The sequence below is a fragment of the Leptodactylus fuscus genome, chromosome 3 (genome assembly GCF_031893055.1).
Source record: "Leptodactylus fuscus isolate aLepFus1 chromosome 3, aLepFus1.hap2, whole genome shotgun sequence".
Lineage (NCBI taxonomy): Eukaryota > Metazoa > Chordata > Amphibia > Anura > Leptodactylidae > Leptodactylus > Leptodactylus fuscus.
In genome coordinates this window covers 19,285,384-19,298,895 of record NC_134267.1, presented here as the reverse complement: position 1 = coordinate 19,298,895, position 13,512 = coordinate 19,285,384, and the positions used below count along the sequence as shown (strand labels likewise).

The 13,512-nt window shown below is 37.2% G+C and overlaps 2 protein-coding genes across 3 annotated transcripts in view; both read right to left on the bottom strand.

Annotated features, from left to right (window-relative positions):
* The window catches only part of C3H1orf115 (chromosome 3 C1orf115 homolog), a 280,537-nt gene that overhangs the window by 190,212 nt on the left and 76,813 nt on the right, over positions 1–13,512 (bottom strand). The window lies entirely within an intron of this gene.
* HLX (H2.0 like homeobox) lies at positions 603–11,374 on the bottom strand. 2 transcript variants are annotated; one of them, XM_075267162.1, is made up of 4 exons: positions 10,625–11,374; positions 5,880–6,059; positions 5,149–5,333; positions 603–2,108 (listed from the first exon to the last, which is right to left on the bottom strand). In XM_075267162.1, the coding sequence occupies exons 1-4, from the start codon at positions 11,076–11,078 to the stop codon at positions 1,758–1,760; spliced, it is 1,170 nt and encodes a 389-aa protein (XP_075123263.1). In that variant the 5' UTR covers positions 11,079–11,374; the 3' UTR covers positions 603–1,757. The 2 variants fall into 2 exon arrangements, with proteins under 2 accessions (XP_075123263.1, XP_075123264.1); XM_075267163.1 differs by lacking the exon at positions 5,880–6,059.

The following is a 13,512-nucleotide window of genomic DNA, read 5'->3' as shown; positions in this document are numbered from 1 at the left end:
TCAGTAATTTCTATTATTCCTCCGAGATCAGTAATTTCAAGGATCTATCTATATTTTGTTATCCATCTATCTGTATATATTTGTTGATATATGATGTGTTGACTTGCAATAATGTATTAATGTATATGACACAGATGTAAATATTATAATACAAAAGAAATAATAGATAATATTACATGGGGGAGTTTGTAGGGTTCAGGAATCCCCATTCCCCTTTCCTCTATCATTGTATATTGTCTAACATTGTTATATTATCTATCTCATATCTATCTATCTATCTATCTATCTATCTATCTATCTATCTATCTATCTATCTATCTATCCCATATCTATCGATCGATATACATAACATTTGTTTTTAGAGGGGTTTAGTGGTTACATAGATAAATAGATATATGTAGGTATGGAGCCCGGGGGTTCAATGTCCATAGCTATATATCGATAGATAGATAGATAGATAGATAGATAGATAGATAGATAGATAGATAGATAGATTGTATTTGTAATATATATATTTATATTTATATATTTTTGCTCCTTGTTTCGTTCTAAAGAATTTAGTCACTTGATCGAAAACCATAATAAATCTTTTATTTACAGTATTTGGTATCAGTGCAGGTGAAGGCTGAGGATGATGATGATGATGATGATGATGACAAGGACACGGGCAGGGGAAGCTTCACATTTTGTAGGAGGCATCTGACATAAGAACACACTGGGGCACTCAGCAGGGACATCGGCCGACTGTACCCATACAGAGAAGAAGACGACGACGAAATTCTCTCCCTACATCCTGGACCCTCCATTAGGCAAATCAGTGACAGTGGCTGTTACGAATTGGAGGTGGAACTACAAGTCCCAGCATGTTCTACCGCCTGGATGTTATTGGGAACAGCTAGGAATAATAGTTCCACAAGTGCAAAGTCAATCCCAATAGTTTTACAGACTTTATTTTCAAGTCAGTCTTTACTATGAATTATATAAGTACCATGTTGAGGAAATCAGGTAAAACTCGGCGAACTTTCCATTGCGGAACCGTATGCGGCACATAGAACATTGGAGACTAAAATACGGATTCATATTCTCACTACCCAGCCTCTACTATATTTATACTGTAGGCTATAAAAGAAGGTAGACTGATTTGGTTTCCCCAATTTGCCGAATTTCCCTAAAAATGACCGAATTTTGCCTGATTCGCCGTTTTTCGTCCTGATTCGTTGCGTTTCTCTCACCAGATATTGTTTTTCTTTACCCTCCATTTACTTTACTCAACAACTCATCAACATTCGTAATAAAAATTCCTCTCAATCTGCGCCCATTCACTAATGTGACATGTACTGAGAACTGCTGGCTACTTTGGGGTCTCGGCGCCTGGAGGGTGATTATAATATTTGTGAATACTTAAAATGAAGAATAAAAATTGTTGTCAACTTCAAAACATTGCTCAATTTGGTAAATTCGGAAATTCGCACGTGTACAATTGCTTCCTGATACTTAGTGCAGTGGCTGGAGGGGTCACTAAGGGGTCAGATGGGACTGTCTAAGGCCTTTCCAGGGTACTGTAAGTGCAGTCACTGGTTGCACTGTAGGCAGGGGGGAGGGGTGCAGACATTGTATAGCCAGAGCTGATGTCACTGTCCCCAGTGATGGTCACTGATGATCCAGCCCATACATCTTCACAGTGTGTCCCCTGCAGAGGTGAGAAGGACCATCATCCTATGGAGCAGTCTGTCACTCAATGTCCCATTATTAGTCCTCTAGATTATTGCAGAGAGGGGCTCTGTGGGTTGGGGGGTCTCTGGACAAGGGGCAGCCTGCTGTGTGGAGAGGTCAGTGGTAGAGGAGGACCTGATGACACTGGTTTGCTGGGGCTCAGTGCTGCCCCCCTCAGTCCTTTCAGTATCACTGGGCATCATGTCCAACATCTCAGAGTCACTGGAATCACTGTCCGCATCAGATCTGTAGGGACTGTTGCTCCTGTCTATGTCCACTTCTCCCGCACAGGGGGCTTCACACTTCTCACTGTCCTCCTTCTCTTTATCCTTTTGTGCTTGCGCCTCTTTTGAATGTCTCCATTTCATGCGCCTGTTCTGGAACCAGACCTTCACCTGAAACCACAAGGACAACCAATAGGCCATGAACATCACATCCTACAAGTGTATTCATCTGTCTTGCATCATTTATCTATGCTTTTTCATAAAAACGCTTCCAAAATATCAGCAAAAACGAAAGGTGTGAATACATGTTCTATAGAGCAGTGCTTTAAAGTCAATCAGAATGCTTTGCACACAAGAACTCCAACTCCAAGCATCCTCACTAAGGATTCAGAGACAGCAGGAGCTTTACATCAGGCAAACTGTCCAGTCTCATGATAAGATCTACAATCTGCCCAAAATAAGATAAACTCAACCCAAAAGGGGCCAATACCCGGCTAAAGGGAGGATGAGATAATAGCAGAAGGAGGAGCAAGAAGGGGTTAAAGCGGCCTTTGGCTGCATGTATGGGGTTAATATGATGTCACAAAATAGGGTCACCTTCCATCACTTTTTAAAAATGGGGGACCCTTGCAGGGATAGTGAACCTATCATGGGTTGATAATTTATTTTCCCCTTGTTTGCCCCCCCCATTTCCAGAAATGGAGGGGTCACCACTATAATAGAGCACACTCTACAAAGTAGGGTCACCTCTTATACAGGGTTCACACTACAGGTATACGATCACCTCTTATACAGGGTTCGGGTCACCTCTTATACAAGGTACACCCTACAGGTATAGGTCACCCTTTATACAGGGTTCACCCTACAGGAATAGGTCACCTCTTATACAGGGTTCATCCTACAGGAATAGGTCACCTCTTATACAGGGTTCACCCTACAGGAATAGGTCACCTCTTATACAGGGTTCACCCTACAGGAATAGGTCACCTCTTATACAGGGTTCACCCTACAGGTATAGGTCACCTCTTATACAGGGTTCACCCTACAGGTATAGGTCACCTCTTATACAGGGTTCACCCTACAGGAATAGGTCACCTCTTATATAGGGTTCACCCTACAGTTATAAGTCACCTCTTATATAGGGTTCACCCTACAGTTATAAGTCACCTCTTATACAGGGTTCACCCTACAGGTATAGGTCACCTCTTATACAGGATTCACCCTACAGATATAGGTCACCTCTTATACAGGGTTCACCCTACAGGTATAGGTCACCTCTTATACAGGGTTCACCCTACAGGTATAGGTCACCTCTTATACAGGGTTCACCCTACAGGTATAGGTCACCTCTTATACAGGGTTCACCCTACAGGTATAGGTCACCTCTTATACAGGGTTCACCCTACAGGAATAGGTCACCTCTTATATAGGGTTCACCCTACAGTTATAAGTCACCTCTTATAATGCTATCCTCCCTCTAGTAATATTGGGGTCAGCTTTCTGAGTAAGAGAACAAGTATAAAGAAAGCAGAAGTGCCTTGTAGTCTATTTTCTGGTTTGGGAGGGGGCTGCTGGTTCCCCTTTCTGCTCCTCTATTATGGTTTCCCATCACATTGTCTCTACATTGAGCAAGAAGAAGGATTTTCAGCTTCTGAGACTTTCAATTCGTTTTGTGCCTAAACCATAAAGTTGCTTCACAGCGACCACAAGATCTGCTCATCCCTCCTCATCCTTCTCATCCTCCTCATCAATCCGTTTACAAACAACAAAAACCTGATTTCACTTCCCCTCAATAGAGAATTTCACAATAGAAAATACAGAGAAACTTCTATTTCCATATAACAGACATTTCCCTATATCTGTAACTGTATCTGACTCATTAACCCAATATACAAGTCATTACCACTGAAATATTACACAGGAGAGAGATGGGTGGATAGATAGATAGATAGATAGATAGATAGATAGATAGATAGATGATAGATAGATAGATAGATAGATAGATAGATAGATAGGAGATAGATAGATAGGAGATAGATAGATAGATAGATAGATAGATAGATAGATAGATAAAGATGATAGATAGATAAAGATGATAGATAGATAGATAGATAGATAGATAGATAGATAAAGATGATAGATAGATAAAGATGATAGATAGATAGATAGATAGATAGATAGATAGATATGAGATAGATAGATAGATAGATAGATAGATAGATAGTTATAGATAGATAGATAGATAGATAGATAGATAGATAGATAGATAGTTATAGATAGATAATACATAGATAGATAGATAGATAGATAGATAGATAGATAGATAGATAGAAGATAGATAGTTATAGATAGATAGATAGATAGATAGATAGATAGATAGATAGATAGTTATAGATAGATGATAGATAGATAGATAGATAGATAGATAGATAGATAGATAGATAGATAGATAGATAGATAGATAGATAGATAGATAAAGATGATAGATAGATAGATAGATAGATAGATAGATAGATAGATAGATAGATAGATAGATAGATAGATAGATAAAGATTATAGATGATGAATGATTGGATAGATAAATAATCATAAAGTAGTCAGATAAATAAACAGATGAACAGAAAGTTAGCTAAAAAAAAAGTGGAGAGATAGATAGTAAAATGTAAAAGACAATAGACAGATAGATAATAAGATAATCATAAAATAAACAGATGGCTAGAAAGAAGTAAATAAAAAAAACTGTAGATAGATAGATATGAGATAGATAGATGGATAGATAGATAGATAGATAGATAGGAGAGAGAGAGATAGATAGATAGATAGATAGATAGATAGATAGACATGAGATAGATGGATGGATAGATAGATAGATAGATAGATAGATAGATAGATAGATAGGAGATAGATAGATAGATAGGAGAGAGAGATAGATAGATAGATAGATAGATAGATAGATAGATAGATAGATTGATAGATAGATAGATAGATAGATAGATAGATAGATAGATAGATAGATAGATAGATATGAGATAGATGGATGGATAGATAGATAGATAGATAGATAGATAGATAGATAGATAGGAGATAGATAGATAGATAGATAGATAGATAGACATGAGATAGATGGATAGATAGATAGATAGATAGATAGATAGGAGATAGATAGATAGATAGATAGATAGATAGATAGATAGATAGTGTCCCTTCTTACCTGGGCATCAGTCAGTCCCAGCATGGCTGCCAGCTGTTTCCGGTCAGGTTTGGTCACATACTTTTGCACCTCAAACCTCTTCTCCAGACCTTTCCTCTGTAGATTAGAGAAGACAGCTCTGGACCAGGACCTTTTCCTCTTGTAGGTTTGGGGCATGGTGTCCTTGGTGAGCACTGCATAGGGACCTGAGAGGAGGACAGGACACATCAATGAAGAGACCCCATCCTAGAGCCTAGCCTCTGTAGGCTGGAGGTAAAGCCAATGACATGACAAGTAATATAATACAATGTCCTGAACTGATCTACTAATACGCATCCTAATATTATGGAATATCATATATAGTACCATCAGTAAATAATATAAGAGTATCAGTCAGCACATATAGAAAATACATAATATATATAAAAACAAAAAAAAATTATAATATTAAAATCTGGGCCAGGGAGTGCGGGAAATGCCACCTTATAGAGACTCTTCTAGATACTTTATGTTCTCAACTACGATAACTATATAGATACAGGCTGGGAGGGGGAGGCTGGGATGTTGTTAAAGGGTTAATTAATATATGTTACTAAATCAGGCCTGAGTGTAATAATAGATACAATGTAACAGGCTCTAAGTCAATAAAGCTCCAGGCTGTGAAGGACCTGACAGGGTGTCTGAGGTCGGGGTATAAAGGGTTAACCAGTAATGTCTATGACTACTACTAATGATAATAGGGAGAGTAGTACCTGGGAAGGTGTCCTGGAACTGCTGCTGCACTGAGCTCCTCTGGGAGGGGTTTAGCTGCCCCAGGATGGAGGTGGCCTCTGTGAGGGGCTCTAAGGAGGCGAAGAACTGCCCGGCTGTGGCCTGCATGTGGGGGGCATGGACCCCTGACTGGCGGCCTGAGCTGATTAGTGAGGTCAGATCTGTGGTCAGAAAGGACAGAGCTCTGTTATAGGCTGGACCCAGAACCCCCAGACTCATTACTCACATATAGGTAACATATGTATAGAGATAGATAGATAGATAGATAGATAGATAGATAGATAGATAGATAGATAGATAGATAGGAGATAGATAGATTGATAGATAGATAGATAGATAGATAGATAGATAATTAGAATATACAAGATGTATTTAAACAGTGAACTTCCCCCAGACTCAAATAACCGCATATATGTAGTAAAGACTGTATGTAACCCTCCTAAAAACAAAAGCTATATAGAAATAGACAACATGAAAATGGATAGATAGATAGATAGATAGATAGATAGATAGATAGATAATTGGATAGATAGTTAACATATCAATAGAGATAACTATGTGTAAGATATCTATATATCTGGATATGTGTAAAAATGTAACTTCATCAAAACATTATAAGCCTATATACATATATTAGATAGTAGATTCTGTATGTAACATTAAGACTCCCCAAAACTCATATATATCAAATTATATAGGGGATCTATATGAACCCCTCTATACCCATTACACTCACATATCTATAGCATATTCTGTGTGTAACTACAAACCCAGATAGAGAATAGATACTTTAATTCAAAGATAAATTATAGATAGATCGACTGATCAGTACAAGAGTTCTAGCTCTCCAGATACATAAAGCCACTGAACTTCCCTCAGACTAAACTACAACATATATGTGCTCTATTCTCACCACTAAGTGCTCCTAAAAACTGTTATGTAGATAGATAGATAGATAGATAGATAGATAGATAGATAGATAGATAGATAGAAGTAAGACATCAATGTTTCTATCTAGATATATATATATATATATATATATATATATATATATATATATATATATAATGTATGGAGCTAAAAAGCCCCCTAGACATATATGTAACATGTTCTGTGTATCTTCTATGTATCTCTACATCCCTTACACAACAGTCACATATATAGTAAACTTTATATGTCACCAATGAGCCACCTTAACACACACATACATATATATATTTTGTGTCGATCTGCTGAGCCACATTGGACCCTTACCTGTAACAGCTTCTCAGTATAATACTCTCCCCCCTTACCCCAATATGCTGTATAAGTAACATGTCCATTATACAATCACTGCATCACCTAAACCTGACCCCCTTATAGATATAACATGTCCAGTATACAACCACTGCCCCTCTTGTAGATATAACATGTCCAGTATACAACCACTGCACCCCCTTATAGATATAACATGTCCAGTATACAACCACTGCACCCCCTTATAGATATAACATGTCCAGTATACAACCACTGCACCCCCTTATAGATATAACATGTCCAGTATACAACCACTGCCCCTCTTGTAGATATAACATGTCCAGTATACAACCACTGCCCCTCTTGTAGATACAACATCTCCAGTATACAACCACTGCACCCCCTTATAGATATAACATGTCCAGTATACAACCACTGCACCCCCTTATAGATATAACATGTCCAGTATACAACCACTGCCCCTCTTGTAGATATAACATGTCCAGTATACAACCACTGCCCCTCTTGTAGATACAACATCTCCAGTATACAACCACTGCACCCCCTTATAGATATAACATGTCCAGTATACAACCACTGCACCCCCTTATAGATATAACATGTCCAGTATACAACTACTGCCCCTCTTGTAGATACAACATCTCCAGTATACAACCACTGCACCCCCTTATAGATATAACATGTCCAGTATACAACCACTGCACCCCCTTATAGATATAACATGTCCAGTATACAACCACTGCCCCTCTTGTAGATACAACATCTCCAGTATACAACCACTGCACCCCCTTATAGATATAACATGTCCAGTATACAACCACTGCTCCCCCTTATAGATATAACATGTCCAGTATACAACCACTGCTCCCCCTTATAGATATAACAATTTTGAGCTCTCACCTCCCCCAGCCTTCTATCTCTGTGTGTAAAAAAAAAAACAGAACAAATCCGAATTAATTCTGAAGTGAATCTCTATACATTGTTACCATTATATATTATATTTATTATTACTATTACTATTATATATATATATATATATATATATATATATATATATATATCCCCAAGGAAGCCAGAGGGAAAAGGAAAATAACTTGTGCGAAATGTATTATTATTATTATTATTATTATTATTATTATTATTATTATTACTTTAGCGTTCATATCCTTTTTTTGTTTCACAGAGAACCATATAAATATAATTTCCTATAATATTTTATCCTAAATTACATTTTCTAATATTATTTGTTTTATTATAATAGTAAAAACTAAAACGAATTATCTAAAACGGAACAAAATGAATATAATATTAATAAATAATAATAATAATAATAATAATAATAATAATATAGTAACAATTCCGAGTCATGTCTGTTGTATATTGCAGACGTCCTCCCTATAGTCACTGCTCAGGCTCAGGCTGTGCTGTATAATGGAGGAGATTCCGCTACTTTGTAACCTCAGAGATGTCACCACTATAAGAATTCTCTGATCTTCATCTCTCTCTCTGGGATTCCAACATGGACTGAAAAACGTAGATATCGTCAGAAATCCCGGGAGAGATCAGAGCCGCAGATGCTGCTGCACCTCTTTATCCGATGCCCACCAGTTACAGCCGCAAATTATATGACAATGTATTACTAAAATCTCCATCTTACTTTTATATCTGGTTATATTCTGTACTTGAACCAAGAATGATCTCCTCAAATACACACAGACACACACATATACATATATATATAATTTTGGGGAAAATGATCTTCCACAGTACGAATAGTTAGTATTATTATTTTTGATATTATATTACTAGTATTATAAATAATATTAGATAGTAGAATCATTTATTCCAGCTCCTCAAACACTGCAGGGTTAGCCCATAATGTTTTCTATAATATTTATTCATCTGTACAATTATTATTATAATTATAATAATAATAATTATTATTATTATTATTATTATTATTATTATTATTATTATAATATTTGTCTATAAATAATAACTATTTCTATATTCTTATGACCCAACAGTTCTAAGTAGATATATAAATGATAGATAGATAGATAGATAGATAGATAGATAGATAGATAGATAGATAGATAGATAGATAGATAGATAGATAGAAATATAGACATAATAGCATATGGAATAGATAATAGATATAGAAAGGAAAATATTAAATAGACAGATAAAATAGATTTGAAATAGATGATAGATATGAGAGAGAGAGATAGATAACATAAATAATACATCGATATATAAATAGATAGAAAGATAATGTTAGATACTAGAGGATGAATATTATATGTAAAAAAAAGTGACTGATGTGTGTATTATAGTATAACATGTATAGTACAGTATAATATTACTCTATTCTAGTTTTTATTGTCAGTATAATATAGTATGGTACACCCTTGTATAGTATAGTATAATATAGCTTACTATAGTATATAATAGTACAGTATAGATTAGTCTATAGCTTTAGTACTGTATCATTTCGTATAATATAGTTTAGTTCAGTTGGAAGAGTACACAATGGTCTACTATGATATAATACAGTATATAATGTTATAGCATAGTGTAGCACGTTTAATTGATTATATTACAGTACACTATGGTACAGAGCAGTATATTGTAGTATTATATAGTATAGTATCGTATATTATAGCACAGAATTATAAAGTCTAGTGTAGAATAATTGCTATATATAAATAATAGACTTACTTTACATAGATCTATCCCTAATATATTTACATTTGTACCTATAAGCATCTATATATGACTTTATTCACACACAGATCTACCCTGAGACGTTTTCGATATAATACGATCACTTGGTTTGCACAGATGTAGCAGTGTTCACTTTGGTATAGATCCAGTTGTGTGCAGTGAAGTAGAAGAACTGTCATATAATATCAAACTCAGCTCTGCTACATCTACAGGGGATGAATGTCATAGTCTGAGGACATACAGGTGGTGCTAGATAGATAGATAGATAGATAGATAGATAGATAGATAGATAGATAGATAGATAGATAGATAGATAGATCGATCGATCGATAGATAGATAGATAGATAGATAGATAGATAGATAGATCGATCGATAGATAGATAGATAGGAGATAGACAAGTGATTAGATAGATAGAATTATATGAGAGAGAGAGAGAGAGAGAGAGAGAGAGAGAGAGAGAGAGAGAGAGAAACAGGAGATAGATAGATAGATAGATAGATAGATAGATAGATAGATAGATAGATAGATAATTTGGTATGTATGAAGTACAGAGTATCTGACCATAGCTGTCACCTGCTATATGTACTACCAGTATATAACGTATACATGTAATATACAGACACAACCTCTATGAATATGATTTGCATATATTAATGCCCTGAGTTTTCTAGACAGGACAATACACATAACATATTCAGCTCTGCTACATGTGACGTCACTGTATAGCATCTTGTAGTCACCTCGCAATGTGTTTCCTTCTTTCACCTTTGGATCAAACTCTGTGGACAGGATCCGATCAATCCCGAATTTGAGGTCTTTGCTGGAGGGGGCAGGCTGGGAGCCGCCATGCTGGATCCTGGGGTTGCTGCCCATAGATCTGTGAGCCTGGTAGGGGGACAGGGGGGACAGCCTGTGGTGGAAGGCAGCAGCAGAGTCTGGGGTGACTGGGGTGGGCCTGAGGGGTGACCCTGCCTGCTGGTACTGGGCAGGGTGGATGATGCCCAGGTGGACACTAGGGGGGCTGTCAGGATCCCCAACATGCAGGATGTCAGCGATGCAGAAGGAGGGCTTCTTCCCGGGGTCTAGTGGGGGGAATCCAGCGCCCCCTCCCCCTCCTGCACCCCCAGAGCAATAGGCAGACCACAGGTTGAAATGAGAAGCTGCATAGAAGGGAGCCAGCCCAGTGGCATACATCTTCCAGCCTGGGCTCAGGAGCTTGCACTCTTCTCTGTATTGTGGAGATCCCTGGGTACTCCGGATTGGGCCCCCGATTTCCCAAATAGGGCCACAGTAGTCCTAAGCTGTGCAGATCTCCCCACTTTCTGTCCCTCGATGTGGAGGATTTATGGTGGACTGATAACTCCTGGATAATGAGGATAGGCACCCCAGTAGTCGGGTTGTCCCCCTGTAGTCGGGTTGCTCCCCTGTAGTCGGATTGTCCCCAGCAGTCCTGGGTGAGGCTGAGGTGCAGGCACAGGACACAGCTCAGGCAAAGCTGCAAAAAGTTTGGCTGAAACTTTGGAACTCTGCAGAGTACAAGAGATCTCCCCCTCCTCTCTGATTGGCCGCCCGCCCAGCCAATAAACGCCGCCTCTCCCTTTCTACGGCCACGCCCACCACACAGCATTTTCTATGGGACAGCTAATCCTCTAATCCCCGCCCATTTTCCCACCAGCAGCCAATCAGCGGGCTCTTCAGCTCCAGTCACAGAATGTAAAGTTCCAAAACACTAAAGAGGCCTGAACGGCTACAAAGTATCAGCTCGTGATGGATACAAATATCTGCAGAAGATACAACTATATAGTATAGGTTATGGGATTATAATATTAGAGAGGATAACACTATAGGATACAAATATCTGCAGGGGGTATACTAAATATTATATGTTATTATAGTACTAGAAGGGAGAACACTATGGAATATATATATATGTGCAGGGGATAGACTATATATTATATGTTATGTTATTATACTATTAGACGGGATAACACTGTAGATCATATATATGTGCAGAGGATATACATTATAATATATGTTATATATTATGTTACTATAGTATTAGAGGGGATACCACTATAGATTATATATATCTGCTCCTATATTCCGGCAATATTTACAGTAATTTATTTAATGACGTCACTCCTGAGCCATTATAGAATTATGTGTCCTAAATACTGATTTATTTGTCCTCTTCATACTAAGAATAACCTTGACATCATTAATATAATATAATATTACATATATCTTATATTCACTAGTGGCGAGAAGATCCAAGAATGAAGAAAGGACCAGAAGTCAGCTTTATCTCTGTATGAAAAGAACTGCTTTATGTAATCTATCTATCTATCTATCTATCTATCTATCTATCTATCTATCTATCTCCTATCTATCTATCTATCTACCTATCTATCGAATTATCTATCTCATATCTATCTATTCATCCAATTATCTATCTTATATCTATTTATCTCTGAATCTAATTATTCATCTGACATATGTCTAATAATCAGGAATTTCATGTATATCTATCAATCGAATTATCTAGTATGTATAATTATCAGGAATGTTATATCTATTTATCCATCTAATTATCTATCTAATGTCTAATTATCAGGAATTTCATGCTAATTTATCTATCTAATTTTCCATTGTAATTGCAATTGTCCATCTAATGATATATCTATCTATCTATCTATCTATCTCCTATCTATCTATCTATCTATCTATCTCCTATCTATCTATCTATCTATCTATCTATCTATCTATCTATCTATCTATCTATCTACCGACCTCATATTTATCTGTAGTATCTATTTATCTACCTCATATGTATCTATCTTACGACTAATAACCAGAATTGTTAAGTTTCTATCCTTCCATCTATTTTCCATCTGCCTTATTAGACTATATATAATCCAGCTATTCTCTAGTTTGCTTGTAGTCGGGTTCCCTGTAGTCGGCCGCACTTGCCCCAGCTCTGGGCTGCTCTTCGCCCCCTCCTGTCTCTCTCCAGCCGGTAACAATGGCCTCCTCTCCCGGCTCATCCTGTTTTGCTCCTCCAGGATTTTCCTGCTGCTATTCTTAGCGCCGGGCGTTATATTAAGGAGCAGCAGGCTGATTATTTCTTCCGGCTCCCCCATCTAATAACTCCCGGCCTTTCCTCCTCCACTATCTAGCAGCTTTATCTTCATCAGCAACTTGCGCTAGTGACGCAGATCCGTCCTGTGCTGCGCCAAAAATAGCGCCGGAGGAAAGCGGCTCCATGCACCGGCCGCGGCTTTAATCTCCACTTTATGGCCATGTGAATGAGGCTGAAGAAGAAGAAGATGATGACAGACCAAGGTGAAGACAGGACACGATTTCACTTCTTAGACCCCTGTACCTGCTCCTCCTGCATGGAATAGATTCATTGTATTAAATGGAATTGTATTGTATTGTGTTATATTATTGTCTACTTTATTATATTACATTATATTATATTATTGTATGATATATTATATTATATTACATTATATTATTGTATGATATCTTATATTACATTATATTATATTCTTGTATGGTATACTATATTATTTTACGTTATATTATATTATTCTATTATAAAATATATTATATTACATTATATTAT